General features: G+C 32.6%; 1 protein-coding gene across 2 annotated transcripts; it reads right to left on the bottom strand.

Annotated features, from left to right (window-relative positions):
• Nucleotides 1-1,293: 1,293 nt before the first annotated feature.
• On the bottom strand, nt 1,294-27,305 carry PLSCR5 (phospholipid scramblase family member 5). 2 transcript variants are annotated; one of them, XM_012762419.2, is made up of 8 exons: nt 27,150-27,305; nt 22,519-22,661; nt 18,185-18,227; nt 16,701-16,921; nt 14,557-14,718; nt 12,514-12,675; nt 9,602-9,684; nt 1,294-1,455 (listed from the first exon to the last, which is right to left on the bottom strand). In XM_012762419.2, exons 1-7 carry the CDS (start codon nt 27,160-27,162, stop codon nt 9,646-9,648), a joined length of 783 nt encoding a protein of 260 aa, XP_012617873.1. In that variant the 5' UTR covers nt 27,163-27,305; the 3' UTR covers nt 1,294-1,455; nt 9,602-9,645. The 2 variants fall into 2 exon arrangements, with proteins under 2 accessions (XP_012617873.1, XP_075866532.1); XM_076010417.1 differs by lacking the exon at nt 1,294-1,455 and adding an exon at nt 9,410-9,514 and having other exon boundaries at nt 22,483-22,661.

Here is a 27,305-nt window from a genome sequence, read left to right as displayed (position 1 = left end):
TTTAAAAACATTTTATATGGCTTTCAGATGATTGCATACTTGTGCTTCTGCTATAACAAATAAGAAATTTAACTTTTTCATATCCGTTTCTCTCTTTCTCTATTACATACACACACAGACTACACATTTAGCTTCTGTAGTTGACAGTGGCAAAAGGTAGTTTGGAAACACATTAGCTAAACACCAGTGGCTCCATATTGGCCAGTATTTCCCTCAGCAGAGTTTATTGAATAACTATTCAATGAATAATTGCTTATTTATTATTTTCTTTCTTTGAATACATCCTCTTATCATAAATTAACTTTCCATATAGAGTAAGCATCGTTTTATTTCTGGACTCTGCATGCCAGAGGTTTGGTGTTTTTCTTTTTAATTTCTATTAAGAACCAAGGGGTCTTAGTTCCTTTTGTTCTTCTATACATATTCTGAGAAGTTATGAGAGTCAATAGTGCACCTGTGGCTCTGGGATTTGGTTGCTGAGAATCACTAAGGTACACATTTCTATTTATGGTTGCATGTCTATTTCTTTCAAATGTGTTTTGCACACCAGTCTTTCCCTAGCTAGACTGGAATAATCCCACTCATTAAGGCCATCTGACTAACTTAAATTCAGGAAAGGCCCTAAGGAAGAATTTTTCCACAAGAAATAGTTAATACTGTTCACAATTACATGATTTCCTCAGAGTTAAATTGAGGAGCTTAACACTTCTTGTAAATCTTCACAGTTCTGCTGTCATACAGAAAAGTTAGCACATGCTTTTAAAAGTGTAAAGTATAAATTTATAATATCTTAGAGTAGATGTATATCCTGGCTGTAATTCTATTACACGTTTCTCTAAAAAGATTATTATGACTTTTAGATGATTTGCATACCTGTGCTTCTGCTATAGCTAATTTGAAATTTAAACTTTTTCACTTCTCTCTCTTCCCTATCTCTCTCCTTTTTCTGTCTTACACATGTACAGACACACACATTCACATACACATACACACATCCCATATGTAATTGTTTTTGATCTTATGAGAAGTAAATCATAGTTCTGCATACATATGCAAAGTAATTTGCTTTTCATTTACCTGCTATTTTATAGATATTTTCCATCCTATCTATGTATTCTATCATTTATATTTTATTAACAGTCACATTTTAAAAAGAAAGAATTCAATTTTATGTGTGAACCATAATTTATTAATCAATTGACCATTTTTGAACATTTTATATATTATGTACAGTCTTTTAAAATATACTCTGGTATCGTAAAAGAACCTGTGGACACAAAGTAGCAGGAAGTCATTTATTTTTCTACTTCTCATTTTCTAAGTCTTCAGTACATGGAGGTTGTACCTGGTCGTCTCCAACGTTATGTACAATTGAAACCCTCTCTCTGCCTTCTTGTGAGGTCCAACTCAGGGCATTCGTATGTGTGCAAGTGCTTTGAAATACCCTAAAGAATTCTAAAAGTATGAGATTATACCACTATTATTACAGTTATTTTACAGTCATTCAGTACAGTTGAAACATAGGTTAAAGAGAACAGACTAGGGATTTGCACAGGGATCCCAGCGGGGCATTATTGTACTATAAAGAGCTCAACCTAACAGAAAATGTATATAAGTAAACCAGAAACTGATTACTGAAGGTTTTCAATGCCAAATTTGGGATTTGGACTTAAAAATAAGATTTAAACCATTTCGTCATCATTAAATAGGAAGTTTTTTATGACACTAGTTGTATGTTAGAATTACTGAGAAGATTTTACAAAAAGAATAAAGTGGCCCAGGAGATGCTCTAAGAGATTTTGATTTAATAGTTTTGGAATGAGACCTCTGTATTGGTATTTCATAAAATATCTACTTTTTGATTCAAACATTCAGCCTGAGTTGAAACTCCCCCATATGGGATGAGGTCAATTTCTCTACATTTCCTACTTCTGACCCCTGACCCCAGTTCTGCATAGAGTGTTTATTATGGTTTATTCTTATCACTTTATTATCTTAAAAGCCTATTTAAAAATGGTGAGGGCATTTATATCCATGGTCACACCTACTCATCCTTGCTTGATGAACTTGAATTACCAAACCAGAAAGATTTGACTCCATGTGTCTCAGCTTTGCTTATAGGTTTCCTTTGAAGGTGATCAAGATGCCACTTACAAATGATCAAAGTGAGGAGATTTTTCTGCATCATTTTAAATGATTTTAAATTTCATTTAACAATTACTTATCTATTAAGTGATAAAGACAAAAATCAAACTTGGGAATCTACTTTCAATTATATTCTTTATGGCTGCTTTTATTTAACTATTTGATAAGGCTGTGTTACTCAGATTCCTTAAGAAAAGTTATATGCATTCACCAAATTGATGGAAATTTTATTCAATCAGCTTGCTAAAAATAGTAATTTCTAAACTTTTGTGGGTGTACATCAATAAAAATAGTCTGTTTCTCAGTTGATAAAAACACATCAAATTTCACATACAAAATCAATGTATTTTCTTTCCCAGATTACAGAAAGAACAAAGTGAATATTCAAGAGAAGTTTGCATGTCCATGATTCTGCTGGTATAGCTAAGCAGTGCCATCCTAATGTGATGTGTTGCTGCCATCTGCAGCATGAAAGACTTATTAAAAGTTTATATTACCTATACATATATAACTGGATTTCAAACACCTTGCTTATGTGAAAAGGTAAGCACTGTATAATTTCTCTAGTAATCTATGTATTTTCTATGGCAAGCCTCTAACATACGTACAAATATGATATGTTTTAAAATATTCAGTATGCTTGAAAATGCAGGTACCAAAGTAAATACTGACATATTTATTATTGTTTGTGCCAAAAATAATTTCTGTCAGTGGGTATTTTAAATATTGTTTATATGTTGCTTTTCCAAATAGATAGCACATAATATTGACGAAAATATCATGTATTCAGGTCTTAAAGGAACAAAACCACCTCTCATCTAGGTTTCTGATTCTTGTTCTGTGTTATTTTCAAAGTTCATTTGGCAAGTTAACTTTTCTGAGCATTGATTTCTTCATCTGTACCTTTGGGCATAAAATAATCATTTTGTGTGTAGCATTGAAATTTGAGAGAAATATAGATAAGAAATCTAGCCCAGTGTCTTAAGATGCTCATCAATGCTAGGTTTTTTGTATTCATGATACAAAAATAATAGTCTCATCACATTTTAGTTTTGGTTCAAACAAAATATCAAACTTTTAATATTTGAAATCTCTTATAGTTTTATTATAATTGATCTTTGAAAACCAGATATTTATAATTATAGGGAAATGTCTAGAAATTTCATTTTTAATCATTTTGATAATAATACTCGGCAGACAGTCATAAAAGAGTGACTCAATCAGCAAAACCTACTATGGTTTTCTCCTTTGAAAAGATTTTAAACAATTTGTTTTTTTCTTTTTAAAATATAGATTCCTTGAATTATTTAATTTTAGTTTTAAAAATCTGTGATGCCTAAATTTAACATCTGGACAGTTAAGATGAATCACAATACATGTCACTAAGTACAATTCCCATGTGTTATAATGTCATAAGAAAGTTATGGCATAAGAAATAGAAAAAATTCGTTAGTATTTGTTTAGAAAATTTTTATTAAAAGGACTTTTTTCTTCTAATATAAGCCACAGATTCCAAAACAAAATATAAGAAGAAAGGATAAAAGTAAAAGTTTATAGAAGAGAAAAATTGCTTAACTTGTGAAGTCAAAATATTATAAATAGTAATTTTGTTTCCCCCTATTTTTAACAATTAAAGAAACTACGACACAGAATTGAAAAATAGAAATAAGAGTAATTTGTGAAGTAGTACAATTTTATATCATTTCCTCCATTTATTCTCATTTTGATAATAAAATATAACAAATCTAAAAACATATGTCTGTAAACCTCTAATTAAGGCTCTAATGAATCAGAATTTTAGTAAGCTGCTATAAATGCCACCTGGACTGTAACCTGACTTTTCAGATCATCTATCAAAAGCTCTCTTTTGTAGGAAAATCTAAGTGGTTTATCTTATGAGTTTTAGTTTCCATTCTTTAGGATATTATGGATTGGGAAAAATACTCTGTTTTTTCCCCACCTCAATATATATTGGTTCTCTCAGATGAAGTTTCTGAGTTTCAATTCAGATTGTAAATAATTTTCAAAGTCTCCAGAGGATGTTTTGGCCAAGCACAAAGTATATAAAGCCAGGAGAAGAAAATATCATTTGAATCCTATCTAGCACCATTACTTGGAGGATATCTGGGGCACAGTTGAATGGGAAGGTGTGGCCTCCTTGCACAAGAAGAGATTCGACCTCGTTAGACACGTTATGATCTCATAGGGACTCTTCATCTTGGTGCTAGCTACTGTTAATATGTTTCTTATTTCTATGCCTTTGTTTGTTCTGTGCTCTTGACTTCACATATTCTCCCAGCCATACACTTTCAGGCTTTGACCCCACCTAGGCTGGAGGATGTATATCCAACTCATATGTTGTTTGTAACCTAATATCTAGGAATTCTAAATTCCCACCGTAAATGGTGTTGAATGCATCTTCTTCTTTGCATTTGTGATACATTCTTTTTATTGTAGTGCCTGTAACACTGAATCGCACCTGTTTTGGTGAGTGGCATAGCCATAGCTTCAGTTTCTCACAACAGAAACTGGGGCTTTCCCCTTGAGTTCTTAATATCCCTGACATGTCACATCTAATTAAATGCCAGGTTTTGTCAATTCCTCTTCCTTACCTTGCCCAGTAAGACTGTATATGATCTAGCCCCTGGCTGTATTTCCTACTTCACTGTTTGCTATACTTCAGTCACTCAGGCTTCCTGTACTTCTCAAACTTGCCCAGCATGCTCTTGATGAGGGCCTTTGCATTTGCTTTGTCATTTGCCTGGAGCTCAGTCTTCCCAAATATTCTTGTCTTAATTCCTTTTCTTTGGTTTATGCTCAAATTTAACAGAAGCTCTATTTCTCTCTATTTCTTTATCTTGAATTATTCTTCTTAATAGGCTTGGGAATATAATGTTCTCACCCAACCTAGGAAACAACTGGTTACTTGTTCGCTCATTGTAACAACAATCAAATGAAAGTAACAATCAAAATCAGTATTAAACTTGCTTAATAAATCAATGATTGGTTACGATGTGTACACGCTTCTAAAAGACAATCAGTAATAATCCTCTTTACATAATCTCTGAAAATCATATAATCAGCAATAGCTTCAGTCCAGTGAACAGATTTCTGAGTTAGCCAGTCTTATTCTGTCAACATTTCCATAGCTCAACACTCCAGTTTCTAAACTCCACGATTTCCCCAAACCGTATATTATACAATTTCTCTTTTTTGCTTATAAACTGTGTCTCTCCCTTGACTGAATAAGCAATAAATTCAGCTTATTGTTTTAAATCTTGAGTGGTAGATTCATTGTCATTATTCACAATCACCTATGATTATATTAAATTGTTGTTATGGGCAGGATTATTATCAACTCTAATAGATGTACGCTATATTAGGGCAGGTGCCTTGTTGCTTTTGTTTACTGCTATAAATTCATGCTGACATTGATGCCTAGCACCCTGTATGAACTCCAAAAATATTTTTTGAAAAGATGTTTAGAGTAGGGACAATGTGCCATTGAACCTAATGCTCACATGCCTAATAAGGTGCATAGTTCATAGAAGTAGGTCCATGAAATAATTAACTAAATAAATTAATAAGAATAAGTTCCAGAGATCTATTGTGCAGCATGGTGACTATAGTTAATAACAATGTTGTGTATTCTTGAAACTTGCTGAGAGTAGATTTTAAGTGTTCTCACCACAAAAATGTGAGATACGTGAGATTAATGTATATGGTAATTAGCTCAATGTAGCCATTCCACATGCATACAAATTTAAAAACATCATGTTGTACATGATAAGTATATAATTTTAATTTGCCAATTAAAGAAAATAAATAAATAAGAATGAATAGATTCATTGTCCATGTATTTCTAAAGGAACATTTTTTAGGAATATTCTTGAAGTAAACCAGAAATTATTTGGATCTCTATGGTTCTCATAAAGTCATAGTTCTCATATAGTCATCTCTCTTTAGAAATATACTAGGTGAAATGATACTCACTTGCCCATTTGACATCTCCTCTTGAAAGACTTAAAGGCCTTAAAAATTCAATGTCAAAAGCTGAACCTATGTTCTTTTCCCCCTAAACCAGATCCTCTTATAATGCTATAATGTTCTCTCCATCAGTAAATGACACAAGTCAGAAATCCTCTTTATCTCTTGTGTCTCCGTTTTCAACTCAGCCTCAAGTATTGTTGATTTTACCTCCTAAACATACCTTGAATCTGCTCACTTCTCTCTCTTTCCATGACTGCCCTATTAATCTAAGCTACCATTAGCTACACTTCCACAGCAAACTACTAACTGGTCCATGAACATCTTCTCCAGCCCTCTAACCAATCTAATCTTTAACCAGTCACTTCTCTCGTAAATTTTTACTGGATGCATTGCTAATAGGACAGCATCTGAAATCTTTAACATGGACTACAGGCCCTATTTATCCTCATCTTGTAGAATATTTCACCTCATTTCCTGAACTTTATTCACTGGCCTTCTTCAAGTCACTTGAAATTGTCAGGTTCTCCTCTTCCCTCATTATAAAAATTTTACAGACGCTAGTATCTCACCCTAACAACATCACTCTCTCACTCCCTGAACAAGTCACATATCTCTAGCTTAGCACCTTGTCTATCTCATTGAAACAATTCTCATAGTTGAGATCTGATTTCTTTTTGTGTCATTTTTGAATTAAAAACTATCTCTTCAACTAAACTGTTAGTGTCACACGAGAATGGACTATATTGTTGGCATATAAGAGGAAATCAATAAGTATTTATTAAATGAATGAATGAATGCATGAACAAGAGGTATATGAATCTGGTCAAGTCCTTCCCAGAACGTCTCAGAGTAAACAAAGTCAGAGGCTGTGTTCTGAGATGTGTTGTGGGTCCAAGGGAAGGTAGCAAATCAGGAAACAGTGATACATAAGGGCCCGCCTTTTTCTGGAGCTGCATGCTTTTCACTGAAAATCAAAGGGTCTTGGTAGTCTCTCATGGACTTATGTTTGGTGGAAAAGGAAAAAGTAGAGCATAGAAGAGATAGAAAGATCAATTTTAACTTTAATGAGAAAAGAGAGATAGGATGGACCTCATTTCATTGGAATAGGCCGACAGAAAGTTTTTATTTGAATGCAGCCAAATTTAACATGAGTTCTATATTCTAAGAAGGATTTTTATTGTTAGTGAGTCTGCATTTCAAGTGGGTGTTGAATAGCTCTTTCCAACAGTTTGAGGGTCTATTTAAATATTTTTTAAAACTTGCTGTTTGTCATACTAAAATGCAACATTTACAAATGGTGTTTTCTTTTTCCCATTCTTGCCCCATAATGAAAGCCTCAACTGCTGCTGTTGTAATGTTGGTTTCAAAAACCTCATTTTAGAAATCAATAGTAAAGGACAAGAGAAGATATGAAAGCAGATATTGTCTCTAGGAAGAGAACTTAGGACATGAAGCAGGGGTGCAGGGTGGGAAAGGGGCAAAACAGGTTCCTTGGCAGTCATCCACATACTGCCTGATTTTCCTTTGTTAACAACTCATTTTATTACCTCCTCAGGAATTCATTTGAAGCATGGTGCCTGGCATCTAATAAGTTCTCAGAAAGTGTTAGCTATTGTTCTCCATTTGGTTAGTTAATAACCACCAGCTTTTAAAATGTCATTTCCTTTAGCTGGTTATAAAGGACCATCATTCACACACACTTGAATTGACATAGATTAAGGGGGAAAGGAGGCAATGCTGAGTTACCTTTCACCATCAACATGGCTCTACAAGGTACCATGGGAAATACAAGGAGATTCGAAAAGACTGCAGGTTTAAGATTGCATGGCTAGCAATCAGCAAACTAGACTCAAGGTGATGTCTATTGCAAACAGGACTTTTGTTCCCTTTTATGACTGCATTGCTTCCAGCATGCAGGTGGTACCAGTTATGCTGAAGACATGGATGGTATGAGTGAATGGAGGTTGTATGTGATTTTGAAATATAGTTATTTTTTGGTGGCTAGTAAACTATTTTGCCTCAAGTAGAAAATCTTTTATGCTTGATTGAGGCAATGTCTACTTTTTGTATGCCAAAGGAGGGTGCTTTTAGAAAAGGTTAAGGTGTAATGAAAGACAAAGAAACTGAAGGAAACAACCAGAATAGGGGTTAAGGATTATTTTCTTTTCCACACTACACAATATTAAGTTCTTACCCTAGAGACCAGAACTAAATTGATACTTTTGGGCTATTTTGTGAACTTAACTATACCTATAATGTTATTTCTAAGAGATGATTGGTTCCTAATTTCAAACAACTAATTTGACTAACTTAGTAACAGATGCTTAGAATACATTCCTTTTTCTAAGTGAGAGATTGCCTGGACTTTATCCAAACACCATTACATGTACATGTTAATTTGGGCAGTATATGTGCAATTCTGAAGTAGAGCCCAAATGACTACATGATACTTTGCTTAAAAGAAATTTATTTCATTTGGAATAGGGGAGAAGGACTATTGCCATTCACAACAAATTTTCCTCTCATGTGGGCTTTGGAAATATGTTGCTAACTAGGGTACAGTAACGGAGAGGACTTCAAAAACGTTAAAGTGGAAGGTATTAATTAATTGAATTTACTATGCTCCCTTCCTTCTGCATTTACCTCATGGGTTAAAGTTTTATTTGTTTGATTTTGTTTGATTGTTTTTAAGTCTTGGAGTTGTCCTTTTTCTAGAGGCTTAGATCTCTTATTGATTGAAACTTCAGTGCAAATAGATAAAATTCCTCCCAGATAACACTGTTTTTACTAACTTAGATGTTTATTTTTGTGTTTATTTAATTATCTGGCATGAATAGGTATTTAAAGCATGCTCTGGTTTATAAATATTAGTTTCCTTATGAAATGTGCCTCTTGCCATTGAAATGAATTGACAATAACTAACTTTCTCATCTTTACACATTACTCACCTAACTTTTAACTTTTCCAATATAAAAATATCTCACTACAATAAGAAAATTAATAAACAAAGTAAAAAGGGACTACTTTTGAAAAAATATTTCAGAAATTCAGTTCTTTTGATTAGTAACCAGCCTCAGTACCAGAAAAACTTCAAAGTGTTCTCTAAACATTGAATTTTCATCAGTGATGCTGTAAGCCTTAGTTCTCATCTTTCATGCTTACCATTGCAATAACTTCAAAAGCATAAAAAGAAAGAATTGTAATCTCTCAAAACAACCTTGTGCTCAGGCCAACTAATCGTGTATTTAGCTATCATGTATTCACAACTAGATAATTGCCTCATTAAATTATGTTTTAATAAATATAATAATTAACATTTTGTTACCAAAAAGCAAATACTCAAACCATTCAGAAATGAAATCCAGAGCCCAAGGGATTTCTAGAAGAAAATGAAAAAGAATTAGATAGCGTCAAATATAGACATCTTCAAAGGGAAAGAGATCATTTAAACTTGCTTTTTACTTACTGAAATATGTTCTGCATATTTTATTGTTTTCATTATTGTGCTTGTTATAATCCAGCCAGTGAATGTTCAAAGAACATAAAATCCTACAAATAAATAAACTGAATATGAGTGAATTTACAAAAAGGCAACAATTAAGATCAAGAGCCTGACATGGAAACTTTGATTATGAAAAGCAATTATGTTTCCTGTGGTGTTCCAGCATCATATGATTTATCAGTAGGAGAAAAATGGAAAAGTTTTAAGCTTCATGCCACTTACATGTTGAATTTTCAGAGCACGAATAACTTTCAGAGCATGAATAACCTTATCTGAATCAGCATGGTATTATCAGCCAAAATTTTGGGTGATCAACACCCAAGAATTCTAATTCTTACAGAATTAGATTGTGGGGCATTCGGGGTCAGTGTAGGAAGTTGTGATAGACATTGACTTTTGAATAAAAGTTAGATATATCATCACAGACAATATGTTCAGCAATTAGGTAGTCATCTGAGGAAGTGCTGAAAACTATACCAGAGAGAACTCAGAGAGGAGAGTGTAAGTAGGAAGAGTTGTGAGTTGGGAATGGTCACCTAGAACCAGAAGAGACCAAAAATTAGTTTATATTTGTGAATTTTTTTTCTTTAGATCAGGGAGTATCTTCACACCAACAGCTTTCTAAAGCCATCTCACCATAAGATAATAAAATTGAGACAGCATTTAAAAATTAAAAACATGATTCTTCTTATCAAATTACACATAGAAAAAAAATAAGTTATCTTGGTAATACACAGGAGAAATTGTTTTAAAAGCTATATTGGCCAAAAACTGCAAGTGTTTTATATTATGATGGTAAAAAGAAAAAAAAAAAAGAAATGATTGGGAACCATTAACCATTCTGAATAAATATATATCTCTCTCAGATGCTGGAGTTTAAAAGTTATCCTTCCAGATGATTGATGTGCTATCTATAGTAGTGCTTCTTAAATTTATAGGGCATAGAGAAATCACCTGGGGATATTGTTTGTCTAGGATAGGATCTGAGATTCTTCACTTTGAACAAGCTTCCAGGTGGTGCCGATGCTGCACTTTGCACCACACTTTGACTAGGTCCTAGATAAACTTTTATTAAAGCGACATCCTCTCAATCCCTCAAAGAATATGGGCTAAGAATAGGGCTCTTTCTTTTCAATAAGAACATATTTAGGCCAGGTGCAGTGACTCATGCCTGTAATACTAGCACTCTGGGAGACTGAGATGGGAGGATTGCTTGAGCTCAGGAGTTCGAGGCCAGCCTAAGCAAGAGTGAGCACCCCCCCCCCGTCTCTACAATAAATAGAAATAAATTAGCCAAACAACTAAAAATAGAAAAAATTAGCAGGGCACTGTTGGTGTGTGTCTGTAGTCCCAGCTACTAAAAAAAAAAAAAAAAAAAGAAAAGAAAAGAAAAAGAAAAAGAAAGCCAAAGAACATATTTAGACACTTTCTGAAAACAATTAGTAAGAAAAACAAGTAAGGGCTAAGATACGTAAATTATAGTTCTATTTTTAACAGTATTTTTCTTTCTTTCTTTTTTTTTTTTTGCCATCGGCCTGTTACATAAAATAGGTAGGGCAGGTTAAAGATGATCTGATTTGTAATATAAACATCAAGTGTGGAGCTTAAACAGAAAGGCCTAATTAAGGTCTTGAAGAAGGGGTTATGTGTGTTTGGAGGGGTAGGTGTTGAAGTGGAGAATGATCAAAAATGGGAAGGGTGAGCACAGGAAAGATGACAAGTCAAAATCACTGTCAAGTGATTTTGAGAAAAGGGAATAGAAGAAATATTAGGTGACAAGCAAGGTTGACTGAATTTGTTAGATTTGTAGATGAAAATGGGAATTGAGGGTAAATGAAGACTTAGTAAGTATACAAATCCAGCTCTCTACAAGTATTAATTCTACTTTCTATCAATGATAGAGGACCAGTAAGTTAAAATAATTCCTCAAAAGTACTAGAGAAACAACCCTAATCATACACATAAGCATGTCTATACTAAACTCTTAAGTTTCCTTCAGCAAAGTCACCAAGGAATAATTTTCAGTTTGTACATTTATTTTCCAAGTGTCTTTAGGAGAAACTCAGTAAATAGGGCTTATTTTATTCTACAGAAGCACACATATTAATACAACGGTAAGATTTAGGATGCTAAAAGCTCCAGAGAACAATAAAATATGAGGAAGAATTTAAGTTTATTTAAAAATCCCATGAGTTTTTGTGGGTGCGTTGAAAATGGTGGGAAATGAAGTAGATACTAGAGGGGAAATTAGGAATGGGGCTAGCCAAGCATTTTGGCACAGGTACTAATTGATTTCTGTTCTTGTATCACCAATCTGCATATATCAAAGAAGAAAACGTTTTCAATAAAATGGTAAGTTGAAAGTAAGGACAAGGACATAATACCTTTGTAGCGATGGAAACTGCTACCTATTAATTCATTGGTGTCATCTCATGAATCTATGTTCATATTGGAAAGGCAAGAAAACTGCACTTTCCACATTCTGAATATCACCTAGCTTGTTGTTAGGCAGGGTCCTCAACTTTACCCAGGATAAATCTTGTGATATTTATGCTTGCATATTTTTCAGTTAAAGTGAAAATAAGCCAAAAATCTAAATTGAAGTTGAAAGTGGAGGAAAACTCAGTTTTTGAGGAAATGATGGGTAGGAGGTGATGGGGCATCAATCTTTAAGGAAGAGAGAGTATGAGACCACAGGAGGGTGGCTGCCGAATAGAAATGCAGGCTTCTAAATTCTGATTTTTGAAGAAAGTTCATCCCAAACTAGCCTTCTATGCATAAAACTTACATTTGGGAGTGAAAACTGTGGAAACTTGGACTGGCTGTATAGTAATTAACAAGGAAGAGAAAAATGAGTCACCCTTATCCGTACTTACAAAGAGAAAGCAAGCACCAATCATTGCTGCTTTGACTGTCACATCCAGATCTGCTGGCACGTGAATTCCAAAGTTGTCAGCATTTGTGAAGACGTCATTTACAAATCCTGACCAGTACTTAGAAATCTTCCCAATTGTTAGTTTTTCATTAATGGTTTTCACCTTCAAAAAGCAAATAAGAAGTATTAAATTTGAAGATGAAAAAAGATGGTTTTACATTTCTGAGGGGTATTACTTCACGGGAGCTTTCAACTATTCATCATTTCCAAATGACAATTTTATGTTATTTATTTCTTTATATAAGAGTAGGTTTATAGATTTAACTTTCCAGTTCACTCTTCAGACATTTTGCTTTTCTGACAGTTTTCTAATTCATCATAATTCTTTTTATTTTCTTTTTGTATGCAGATAGAGAATATAATAGCAATAAATTATTAAGGCCAGGCTACCACAAGATGGCAGCAGGTACATAGATCAATTACATGCTTTAACCGTTAAGGTAATTCCTTTACCTGAGGTCTAGAACCTAAATTCTCCATTTTAAAAAAATACGAAAGAGGATATTGGGAATTAAATTAATTTCTAGGTACAATTTGTAAATTTTCAAACTTTTATTGCTAAGATTTTATAATTATTAAAACATTTAAATATTACCAGTAATTATTAAATCACATTTTAATATTATACTCAGACATTTGTTAGGTCAGTCCTTTCTAACTAATCCTAAGTACTATTTTTACATCAAAAAACCCTCTGGGCTAATGTACCACACAAGAAGTTCAGACCAATTTGACATCAAAGTCTATCAGTCTTTCTCAGCTAGAAGGAGTCTATAGTTCAACTTTATAAACCATTCATTTGCATACCCTGTTTCCCCTTCTGATGCTGAAAGTGATTCAATATTCACTTTCACTTTCCATATGGTGGGAAAAGATAGAAAATAAAGACATTTACTTAGGACATATCTATACTCTGAATACTACCACTCTTACGTTTTAAGTTCTCCTCAATCATATTACTCTTACAAAAGCCATGACAAATTCTTTGGAATGGGATGAAGTTAGAACAGCTCACTTTGTAAAATTTACGTTGTGTTGTATGAGATTAATGTTCCTTTAAATCCTGAAAACTGATATCCTAAGTAAGATATATATGAATGAATGAATGGAAAATAAATATTCACTTTAATTTAGGTCATCTTCTCTGCCTAAGATGTTAACTAGGAGAATCTGTTTAGATAGTTTATATTGCTACAGATTAGATTTGCAACTACCTATTGCTTTTAGCATTCAATTTACACAAATATGAGAGTATACTTTATAAAAGTATGTTTTATAAAACAAATTTATAAATTTGCTTTATAAAACAAATTTTAAAAGTTGTATGAATATAGCTTTCTAAATTAGTGATATTTTAATGGAGTATACTTCTGAAATGAGATCTGAACTGGGAAATGTAGCCACTAGACTATAGAAAAGAAGTTATATAATTTAGGTGATTCTAAACTATATACCATGTATTCATAAATTCCACATAAATAAGACACACCTAAAATTGAATGCACTGCTATTTTTCAAAATCAGAAAATGCTGATTATCTAAAAAAGACAAAAATATATGTACATAAAAATCTTGATGTTCAAACACTTGGATACATTTAAAATAATAAGAGGTGTACTGTTTTGTCCATAAAACATACAAAATTATATATAGCTAAATATACTTTCAAGAAAAGTTTTATTTGATAGCCATAATTACATTCTATTTGTTAAAATTACTTTAAATAGTACTTATACTGGCCTATGACAACTATCATGATCAAGGTGGTACATTTTATAATATTATTTTTTAAAAATTCTTGGACTTAGTACCTCTGGAATTATAAATTCTTATTGCATATACAAAAACAGCTTATTACATTACTTCAAAACATGTTATTTTCTGAATTTATTTGAGATTAAATTGATTTGAACATTTTAAGGATTGAATTATGTTGCCAAATATCAGGACCTAAGTGAAAATTTCCTTCATTTTTCAATCATACCTCAAAATCCACATCACCAAAACAGCCGCATGTTGCACAAGGACCAACAATTTTCAAAATATCTTCTTTGTTTGCATTTTGGATTGTGAATTTAGGCAGAAAGGGGTCCCATTTCTGTGCAACGTAACCAACTATAGTACCAGGAGGGGCTTGAATTTCTAACTGTAAGAAGAGATAATAATAAAATAAGAGTTCCTCATTACTATATTTTAATGTTACTATAATATCAATTACCTCTAAACAGTATAGTTATGAAATTGCTTTAATATTCTATAAATCAATCTAAATATCTGCTTCTAAGAATACAAAGCAGTGGGTTTTTTATTTCTATTTGATAAAAACAAAGAAATTCACTGTATAGATAAATGTTTGGTACTGTGCACTGAAAGTCCATGTCTTATTGTCCCTAAGGACAATCTGCCCCAGGACTATCTTCTGACTCTGGGACACTGGGTTCCTTGTCATTTTATTCTCAGTGCAACAGTTGGTCAACCATCGAAGCAGTTCCCCATGCACTAACTCATATCTACTTCTTCTCAGTTGTAGCCACAACATATATCTAAGTCTTCTTTACCAATTATTGAGTGTTCATGTTTTTTTTTTCTCTGCATATTGTCAACTTCCAGTTTCTCTCTGTGTTATTAGAAACAAATTCTTTTTGCAGCTACAGTTATTAAACACCAGTTTGATTGCTGTTTCATGTTTTCCAAAGTATTACAGACTAGCAGTTGCATTTTGCGTTCTCGGCATGACGTTAGTATTTGACCCCATTACCCACATACATATGTAAGCCAAACCAATTACTTTTCTAAGATACGTTGGGAGCAGGTGCAAATAAAAATAAAATGTTTGCATTTAAACAAAGCCATCATTCTATTATCTGATTTTGACTTTTCGTATTAAGTTCAAAGTCTTCTGTGTATGTCTGTAGTGTTCTAAGGCAGACAAAGGTCATTTTAACTAGACTGCCTAGAATTATATAGATTTGTTCTATATAATTTTAAAAGTAAGTGATTTGATTTTAACCAAACTTTAAAAAATTACTAATGGGTATCATGATATATCGTATGTTTAATTTGTGACACTGGGTTACTATTAAATAAAATATTGATTATCAGAAGTTTTCAAATGGGCATATATTCTTCAATTATATTGACTATACCACCTTGGGGCACACTCATATTAAATCTTCAGTAGGTGGATGGAAATTCTTGGGTTCCATGTATGAGTACTTGAGCCATCTTATCACTTGTAGCCAGGTGCTATAAATATTAATACTTGGATAATTAGCTTCAATATATATTGTTAGAAATGTCCCTTCTATGTTAATATTTATTTTCCATTGTTCTAAGGACAGTGCTTATACACAGGTACTCGATAGAGAAGCTTGGGCTTGGATTAGGATACCCGGATCAAGGCCTATTTGCGATATTTCCCTAATGTGTGATCCTGCGAAACTCACCTCCACTCTATTTCCTTGACTGCAAAACGTGGAGAGTAAAACCTACTCTTTCTAGTTCATACAGATGTCATAATATGAAAGTCAGTAAAGGAAGTAAAAGTTCTGTCAATTTAACTGAATTCTGTCAACGAAAGTTATTATTACAAGTCTATTAAATGATAATCTATTGTATATTAAAATAAAATAATTGAATTATTCTCTCTAAAACAGTAATATTATCTTTGCCAAACCTTGGGGTTTGTCATAAATGGGTAAATATAATGTGAAATTCTGTACTAACTAATAATATCTGAACAAGAGAACACCTTTGAGGGGTTTAATATCACTCAGCACTTACTGGACTTTGCTACAGTTAGAGAATATAAAGGGCCTAGTTGCCCAATGGCGGAACTTGTAGACATTACAATTATGTGGCTAATATAGAGATTCAGGAGGATGTGTCTCATTTTCATGATACATGAGCTGTCTCCACCAATTAACATCAGGGAATCCACCATAGTTTTTGATTGGAAAGGAAAAAAGTTTAGTGAATCACCAAATCCTCAAACTATTCTGATCAGAAAGAAGCATCATGCTAATTCAAACAATTGAAATGTTAATAGGCCCATAGCTCCAGATGAATTCCATTTAAAGAAATAATTGCTAATTAAAACAAAAGAGACATTCAAAGCCAGTGACTAACCTCTTGTAGGTAGCAAGGGCACCAGCAGCTGTTACACCTCAAAGGCCTGTTTACGGTAATCACTTCTCGACCTGAGTTATCTGTGATCCTCAGGGTGCAAGACCGCAGCGTGGAGCAGAAAGTACGATTGAAACAGATGCTTTCCTCCACTGCAAAATAAATTCTTTGTCCCAAGCTGTTTTTAATCTCATATTTGTTGGAGGTCTCAGTGCCAAGTATCACTAATGGAGCAAAAAAGAAATGTCATAAAATAATGTTTTGCTTAGTATCAAAATCTTTAATTAAGTGAAGGAGGAGTGTTAACTAAAACTGAGTAGTTGATTAATTATTAACTATATGGTATCTTCGTTACACAAATCTATTTCCATGCTCTAAATTTTTAGAACTTAGCCATAGAAATCAAAGGAAACGCTGAGAACAAAGCTATGTAATTAATTAATTTTGATTCCAGATATATGATCTACTTGAAAACATGTAGTATCACTTTTCAACTAAAGATCCAATGCTGAGAAAAAGAATCTATTACTCAAATAATAAATCTATCATTGCTATGGAAATTATTGGGACAACTTACAGTGATAGTAATGATTTTTTCTAAGATCTCTATCTTGTAATACATCTACAGCTTCATGCTATCCTGCTATTTAAGTTTGACTAATTTTAGGAATAATGTAGAACAATTACAAATATAAAATATTCAAGTAATTTGGATCCAGTCAGTCATTCTTGTAAATTCGTGTCTTGTTAAATAATTTGTCTATTTGGTGAGTAACTGACAAAATGATAAAACAGTGACATTTTGTTTTGACATTTTTTATGTCTCAACCCTGACTTCCATTTTTGAAAGTATTAAGAAATTTAAATGATTAACATTCATGGAAATGATCAAATAGTTTTTATTGTTTTTAGATTAAATATAATGTTAGAATTTTAATGGTAATATCAACTCAGAGTTTTAGATTAATAATTTTACTTTTAGCTTTTATTTAAAAAACAGTGTCCTTTTTGATCTAATTCTATTCCATATATTTAACTTTATTGCTTTAAACATTTTTTTTTTTTTTTTTTTTTTTTTTTTTGAGACAGAGTCTCGCTTTGTTGCCCAGGCTAGAGTGAGTGCCATGGCGTCAGCCTAGCTCACAGCAACCTCAAACTCCTGGGCTCGAGCGATCCTTCTGCCTCAGCCTCCCGAGTAGCTGGGACTACAGGCATGCGCCACCATGCCCGGCTAATTTTTTTATATATATATATATCAGTTGGCCAATTAATTTCTTTCTATTTATAGTAGAGACGGGGTCTCGCTCTTGCTCAGGCTGATTTTGAACTCCTGACCTTGAGCAATCCGCCCGCCTCGGCCTCCCAAGAGCTAGGATTACAGGCGTGAGCCACAGCGCCCGGCCTTAAACATATTTTTATGTAAAGAAACTTCTGAAAAGGAAAATATTTTCAACAGTGTTAATAAATGAAGACTATAATGTACTCACTTCCAAGAAGCTCCACCTGCTGGTGTATAATTATCAGGTCTAACTGTTAAAAGGAGACATAAAGGAAATACAAAGTATTACATCACAAACTTCAAAAACCTTTGGAGATATTACTATTAACATATTTACTATACTACATAAAATTAGATGATTTTCATGTTCTTTATTAGGAAAAGATTGAAAACAGCTCACATTTTATAATGCAACAAAAATGACTTTTATTCAAGTAAAAATTTATAAGACCTCTGAAAATTCCAAGGCAGAATTGCCCAAAATAAGAATAGGAACAGTGTTTAATTCTGTGCTAACTTTTTCTGTGATAGTGGAAAATAAGAGTAGGTCTTGAAAACAAGAGTTTGAGAAGATTTTTAAACAAACTTTGAATAATAATGCCCAAGATGTTTTAAAACTTCCAATATTTTATTTTTAAAGAAATGAAACAACACAGTAATGATTTGAATTCCTGGCCTCTCCTCTTCACCCCTGCCAAATTCTATTCTTACTCTGACAGGTTGCAAATCATTCCTTTCAGTAATGAAATGTCTTTGTTAAGGCTGAAAGATTAATCTATAAATTTTTCTCATTCACATTTTCTTTTGGACTAGAAAAAACAGAAACCCTCTCAGTGTCAACAAAATACAAATTTAAGCAGAATGACAGTTATGGCACTAAATACATGATATATAATTTTCCTTATGTAATTAAAATTAAAGTTAATTTACGCAAATAAAGTATCTACAGATGTTGAGAAATGACTATATTAAAAATATACAATTCAAATTGCCATTTTAAAGGAAATAGGAAGAATGCATTCTAAAATAAAATTTATTTGTGCATATGTTAAATTTGATATTCAGTACTTGAAGATCCACTAAGGCAAAATCATGAACACTGAATATACTGCCGACCATTGTGTTTTCTAATACTTCATTTTGAATTTCCCCTTAATTTTTCTTCACTTTATTCTCCCTTCATATTACTAGACTCACCGGTAACTGTTAAATTGAGCCAACCACAAAAAACTTGAAGCTACATTATTTCCTTCATTCTCCTTGTATAATCCTGAGGTGGAGATAAAACTAATACTATTTTCTGTATTTAATCTTATTATTTATAAAAAAACAAAGTACACGTGGCCTCTTTTTTTAAAGATTCACACAAATATTTTTCCAAAAATATTTTATGGTCTGAGATAGTCTAAAAGCTATATTATGACAAATGATTTTTTAAAAATGAGAATGAATCTTTTATAGTGTATTTCATTAGTTCTGTTCTATTTTCAGGAAAATGGAAGGTAGTGGGAATAGAAGGATATATCCTTAAGAAGCATATACTTGGTTAATTCACAATGGATCTACATAGAATTAACTTAGAGATGGAGATCTATGGGACCAAGATGAAGTCTGAGTTAAGGAACTTTGAGTATTGGTGTCATGGAACAAGCTTTAGTCCTGAACTTTAGAAACTTATCAATTGAGACCTACTTAGAAAAGGGAAGTAGTACCTCTCTAATACTCAGTAATAGCAGTTGTTTATTGAATAACTACCACGAGATAGTCATTGGACTAGACATTTTGACATAGTATATTATTTAATCCTCACCAAAATTCAGACCGATAAATGTCATTAATTTTAAATGTGAAAGAACAATCCCAGGTTAAGTAATTTACCCCAAATCACAGAGCTTGTAATAAATAGGCCACCAATTCTGACATGCTTTCAATTCTGGTACTTTACTGACATCATTTAAATAAACTTTGGAACTCGAGGAAATCAACCTTGTGACAGTGTAGAACTCAAATGCCTTTCTTCTCTGTTTTCTGTACTCTTTTACTCCCTTCATCCTCTGTACTAACATTGGATTTGATCTCTGAGGCCAAACCTCCTGAACATGAGGGTCTTATTTTTGGTTGTTTTTGTAGTTTTCTTAAAGTAGCCCTAGGCTACTTATGAAGTATGGTCCAAATGTCCTTTTTCAATCCCTTTCTGTTGATTAATGGACTAGGAACTGTTGGAAAATTTAAACAGATTGAATTATGAATTTGGGTGTTAGGGCAAGTAAAGTGCTCTTAATGTATGAAAGTAGCAGAAAATACAATGGCAACCTTGGATGCAGCTTAGGAATTAATGCTTTTAAAAATCAGATTTATAGGTATCAGTGATTCCATTTAACATATGTATTTAAAAATAAGTTGGATATTTACATGTTTTTGTAGATTTTTACTACTGTTACTCATAGGTGACTAAATTATAATAATTAATTAATTATCCTTGGGCATTATAGGGTAAAATGGCATTGACTGTTATGAACATGTAAATCCCTATGGCAAGTATGTATTGATTTTATTCTTAGATTTAACCTATATGATATATATATGCATATATACAGCTAAGCATATATATATGTGTTTATTTTCAAATTGTTTATGGAAACAAGATTCTCAATAGTCATTGGATGGACTTAATTAAAAGAGAATAGTTTTTAAAAATTTTACTTCATTTCTTAATTAATAATTTAGAAGGATTTTACTGTATATTTTCCTGTTTATTGATAAATCCAATGTTCATGATTTTATTTAATCTTATAGCTTTCAGATAAAAGTTAGCACCTGAAAATTCACTTTATATTGTATCTCTTATAGACTTATTGTATAACGCTTTTGAGATGTTTACTTTTCCTTTTATGGTGTTCATTGCTTTAAAGTAAATGTGTTTTTTTAGTATAAAGTTAGTAAATTATCTTTCCTTTTAGTAGCAAAATATTCAACAATTGGTGGCATATTTTTGTTTTGTGTGAAAGATTAGCAAAGGCGTAATTTTGGAGATTTTTCTCTCTTTTAGAATTTAAGCCAAGGTGTTCATATCTCTATTTATTGAATGTTAAAAAAATGTATTCATGTCAAGCATCTGGCTCCGGGTGTGTCATCATTCATGGATGGAAGAAGAATATGTGATGACCATATGTGATCATCAAACCTCAGCCCTCTGGCACTGGTATATCACTTTTATACTTGGCAAAAGCTTGTCTGACAACATTCCCAAACAGCTTGCAGCAGTTAATCAACTCTAGTCAGCTATTACAGCTGATCCTTTCTGCAGATGGAAGATGGTAGGTTCGCCTTTCCAGCTCTTTTACATATCTCCCTGAGCTCTCCAGTCTCTAAAGTACATTTGTCTGCCAGTGGGTTTCTGGAGAAGGCATCTGCAATTATAAACATTTTCCCAGGAACATATGCTGCATGCAGCTTAAACCCTACCAGGCATAACAGAAATCTCTTGTACCTTAAGGGAATTAACACAGAGATTTGATTTTGATAAAGGAGATAGACTTTATAGATTGAAAGGATGCCAAACAAGCTGAAAATTGCAGCAGATGTGCTGACATCTCAATATTAGTGTAAGTGTATTTCTAATCATTTGTAGGATAAAATACAAAAGCAACAATAATATTCATATATGAATAGCAATAGCTATTTATGTGGCATATAGTTTAGATGTTGATATTTTTGATTGATTTGTTATGAGGCTTGAACCCCTACCTACCTTATAATGACTAAAACAGCGACTATACCTAATCGTAATATGATCTTTCAAACAAATTGGCCTGGAGATGCAGCAATCAGAAGACAATAATGTTCACTTGATAACTTGCTTTCTCTTGGGTTTCCATCCTCCTTTTAAGATTCAGTTGAAGACGTTGGACTCTCAGCTTATTGCAGAAGTCTCTCCCAAGTACTTTGAGCCTTAACAACCTTTCTCTCCTCTATATACCTGCACAAATTACAATCGTGTGTTTAGCTGGCATTTGTACACATTCTTGCACTTTTTTTAAACATTTTTTTTTTTTTTTTGTCTTCCCAATTAGGTTGCAAAATGTTTGGGTGAGAGGAGCTGGGTTTTATGTTTTTTATGTGTCTGGAGTATAGCAAGTACTCAATAAATATTCTTTAATTAAATAGCTGTAGGTGACTAGATATATTAGACAATTCTTCAGGGGTAAATTTACTGACACCTTGAGCAATGAACAGAAGGTGGATAAATGTGCTAAAGAGCTCTATCAAAAATATTTAGTCTTGTCACTCTGTCAAATGCATAGGAAAATAAAAGTAGCAATGAAAGAAAACAAATTTTTCCTAAATAATAGAAATAAATGAAATCATTATTTTGTGATTTATAATGCCTTTGTCACTTCGGTAAATGATTGGTTGAAGACTTACAATTTTGGTTGAAAAGCAAGAAAGCAAATTTGTATTAATTTTAAGGAGAAAATATTTATAGGAATAGAAAGATAAAAACACCTGGCTTAAATATTCTAGACCAGGAGGGAGACTGACTGTTGGCAGGAAACTTGGCGGAGGAAGACGCGGCTGCCATGCCTGGTTTTCTGGATTGGAAGACGCGGAACGAAGGCTTTGGTCTGGGTCTGGAGTCCTAGGGAGGAAACCAAGTAGACCTCTACTTCTTTGGTTCTGGGTATCTGCAAGAGAATGAAAATTCTAATCTATATTTAAATTTAGGCCATTTCATTTAGTCCTTCTTAAAATATTTGTTACTTCTCAATTCAAGGGATAGATTATCTCCTGTTGCCTCTTATTTTAGTGCCCTTTCCTTCATTTTCTCTATTCATCTGCCACCACTGCTTGACCCCTGAGTCAGAAAAAAAGAAATGTGAAAGACTACTGGTGGTAGTTGTGAGAAAAAGTTGGATAATTTGACCAAATAAATGATTAAATAAATATAAATATATTTAGGCAAGTAACATCTGTTTAGAAATATGAAGAATTATGAACACAAAAGAAAAAAAGGTAAATGGCACTAGATACTCTGTATTCACAAAAGGCTAATCTTAGACTTGTGTTTTAATCATAGTTATGACTATCTTTCAAGGCATATTTCTCCCCTTCCCAAATATTATGGGGGTGCCTTGTGATTTCTGAGGATATTTTGTCTCACTTCATCAATCATACTGTTATGACTTACTTTAACTCCATGTTTTTTATATTTTAGCTTTAACAGAATCACCTAGAGGATTTATTAAAACACAGATTGCTGGGCCTCACTCTAGAGTTTCTGATTCAGGAGTGGAGGAGGAAGAGAGGACTGGAGAATTTGCATTTCTAATAAAGTTCCCAGATGAAGCTAATCAAAATGGTCTGAGGGTATACTTTGACAACTAATGGTTTAATTTCACATACTATAAGAATAAAAGCACCCAATGATATTTTGAGAGTATGAATCCCTTTGTAGCTTATCCAATATTACAAAAGATAAAGTAATAAAAGAATTCCATAAAGTTTGAATTTAATTTTTTTAGTGATATCATCTGTTTTCTATATTATTCCCAGGTCAATCTGTTATTATTTAAATCATCTCTCAGTTTGAAATTTGGAGGTTTGCTAATTACCTTGTATTATTCCTTATAATATTATGCATGAGCCCTAATAAGTGGTACATGCGAAAATCTTTTAGGTTTAAAAATATAAATGATAGCTTTTCTACTATTATTTTTTTTCTTCTCACATGACTACCATGTAGGCATTTCCTTACTAGAAATCATTTTTTTCAAAGAATATCAGTGTTTTCACTTCTCATCTTTAGTAATCAATAAAGTATTAGAGTTTTCATGAGTGCATTTAGTTATTTTATGAATTTGATGCTGTTTTAGATTGAGTGTAGGTGTGGAAGTGATAGGTATTTTTAAATATGAGAGGGACCATTATGAAGACACGTAATTCAGATCATTTTAAAGATATTATATTAATAAGAAGAGCAAGAAAAGTGGTTCTGGATTCATACAAGAAGGAAATTTATAATATCTGTACAAAGATTTGAATAAGGACTCCCATTACACATATGCTAAAATTGTAGCATCTACATCATTTACACTAGATTACAATGACTTCACTTCAGCAATGACAACTATATTTATGAGAGTTTATATGTGCATGTGAGGGGTACTTTTCTGTATCTTTTAAATCTCTAAAAACTAAATTAAAAAAAATAAAATCAGTTTTCTTTGAAGATAGTAAATTCCCCATCATTAAGAAAAATCAAGCATGTCCTCAACTCATTCATTCATTTATTCATGAAATATATTTATTCATATATTTACTTTACCTTAAGGTTCTAGGAATGGACTATGTTTATCATTATTAGTGTAGGATCATGAAGTTTGTACTGATATTTGACATTTAGAATTCAGATATGCTTTTTTTGTTAGCACCACATGGAAAAAGTTCTCATATGGCTCCACTAAAAGAGAGCACCATATTGATAATATTATAGCAGTTTGCTTTCCACAAGAACCCCAACCTGAACTCTTCTTTTCTTAGATCTGGAGCAGATACAAAGGAAATAGGCTAAGAACTCCCTTTGCTCTTGAGAAGGGTCCCCAAATGGAATCCCAAGCAGTAAACCTAGAAGAAGACTATGTTACACTATGTTAGATTTGGAGAGGAGCTAATGGCCAATATAGCAATAAGAACTAGAAAATACTGAAAGGTAATAAATATTCCTTCTTCAGCATTAGTGCCAAATGCACTTTTGTCATTAACTTTTGGAAAAACATAGAGGCAGTGATAAAATTCAGAATAGTGGTTCACCTTGAAAATGAAGATGCTTGGCTTATTGGCCAGAAAGAGAACTTCATGTAAGCTAGAAATGTCTGTCTTGATCTTGGTGGTGGTTGCATTAGTGTACCTTTATTTTAAAAACCATGTAGCCTAAGTTTCACACTCTTTATGTACTTTACATGTGTTGACCCTCAATTAATAAAAAAACAATGTAGGGATCAATTTTTAACACTAGCTGATAGTAAATTATTAAATTCTCTCGTCAATTTTATTGTTAAGTGGAATGGCAAATTACCACAATTTTACCTTATAAACTGTGTCTGTTGTAACAAAGTGCAGTGGGTTATTGAGTGGCTGGCAAGTAACTACACATTCCTAACCCAGATCTTTAGGTCCTTGGACCTTGCAGCAGGTCCAGAGGCATTAATGCACTTGAAGCCCAGAGGATATCATGTCCAAACTCTTTATTTAGAAATAGAGTATGGGGAGTCTCTGTCTGAGACCATTGAGAGAGAACACTATTTGGAGATCACTTACTTCCTTTCCTGGGATTTTAGTAGCTTTTAAAGATAACTCTTGTTCAGTTTAAATCATCCTGAAAACTTTTTCCCTTAAACTTGAAGTTTGAGACCAATCTGTTCTTAAATTGCATTTTTTAAATACTAAACCAGGAGACTCCAGATCACACAAATGTTTCTTCAGTTCTAATGGTATCCAGTATTTAGACTGTCCTTTGGTTTAGTAGCGCTGATTGATTTGCCTAAGAAATGTGCGAAATGTCAATCAGCTTTATTCCCTGGGAAAATGTTGATTGCCAATACAGTTTCATGGGCCAGAAAACACAATGTTATAAATAATGTCTTTACATATATTTGACGAAAACAGTCCACAAAAATGTTTTAGGCAAATGATGATAACCTGACATGCCCTCTCAAATGAGATTTCTAATACAAAAGAAAGCTTCATTGTTATTTAAATTCTCTTAAGTAGTATAGGCTCTCTAATAGATGTTTTACCCACTCCATGTATTAAATATTTTGAGTAGGTTGCAGAAGTGTCAGTTTTCCATCTGAAGTTTTGCCTCTAAGTTTAGTCTTAAGTACTTATCATCACTGAACATCACTACTTTTTGGTAGATTAATCATATTTTGATCATAATATTGCTTTCTAGTCACAAGTTTCTTCAAAGACTCAGACCACCAGATGAAGAAGGAACTCCTTTGAATTTCTATCTGGCTTTGAATTTCTATCTACTCTTTTAAAAATGTATAACCACCTTATAAATATTTCACACAGTCTGCAACTCTTTACCTTACAGGCTTCAGTGTTACTGTTAACTCTTATTTTATAAAGTGATGAAGTGTTTTGGACTAAGTGTTAGTATCAGTCTTAAATGAAAGAAAATACTTGTCCAGGTTTTTTGTTTATTTGTCTTTAAATATAGAGAATGAAGCACACATATATTAAAATTCATGATTTTGCTGGTTCATGTACATATTTTACAGTTTGAGCTTTCCCAGTGATTATTAGGGGACTGGTTTATATTAAATGTTGATGAAAAATGAAAAGATTACTTCATTTGTTTCATATTAAATAGTGCCCCAAAGTGTCTTTTGATAAAGGAAGTAAGCATACACATTTCTTTGAATGGATCATTAATTTAATTTAAAATATTCTAAATTGATTAACTATATTATCCTATTATAATTAAGTTAAAAGGTTTCCACCAATTATACTAATCATAATTCTTCATGCTAAAACTTTCATTATAGCCTAGAGTTTAATGGTTCATCCTAAAAATGAAAGGAAAGCACATTATAATTTTATTTTTTATACAAGTTGCACAAGTGTTTTTAGTGATATTGTAACTTATCACCTTAAAAAATAACCACATCTCTTGTCTTTTGAGGACATCTTTAAAGACATCAGCAATGGAATTTCTACAGTTTTAGGGATTTAAGGAAAAACTTACCAGCTCCCTCTTCCCAATTGTACTTTAAAGCTTTCTAAATTATGTATGAAAAGTTTTCTTCAAATCTCTTTAAACCGAGGATGTCAACCTGTCCTTGTGTTTGACATTAAATAGTCCCGTTCTAAATTTTGCTATGCAACTTTTCTTATTAATTCACTGCGTTTATGTTCATGATAATTAAAACACTGTTTACACCTGAACTTTTACATTCCATCAGATAGAGTGGTTTATTTCTTTTAGTTAAATGCAACATGCTTCTTGGATTTTTAAAATCTTCTTAAATTTTTAAAATTTCCGTGTTCAAAAGAGGGAAATGAAAGCTTTTAAAGTACCAAGCTTACTGCTTGTAACACCTCTACAACTGTATATTTTTAGTTATAATATAAGGAAAATTTTATTAGCTGGTTATATTTACTCTTACCTTTAGAGGCCATGAAGATGTCTGAGTCACTTCCTCAAAGGCAGCCAGGTTAAAACAAACAAACAAAAAAGGCTTTTCTTGTTGCAGCAAGGAGAGAAAACACAGTATGTGTAAAACTTCAGAAGGTGTCTGTGTACCTCATGTCAGCTTACAAAT

Source organism: Microcebus murinus, chromosome 1, assembly GCF_040939455.1.
Source record: "Microcebus murinus isolate Inina chromosome 1, M.murinus_Inina_mat1.0, whole genome shotgun sequence".
Taxonomy (NCBI): Eukaryota; Metazoa; Chordata; class Mammalia; order Primates; family Cheirogaleidae; genus Microcebus; species Microcebus murinus.
Note: the sequence above shows the minus strand (reverse complement) of the source record. Positions and strands in the feature narration are given on the sequence as shown.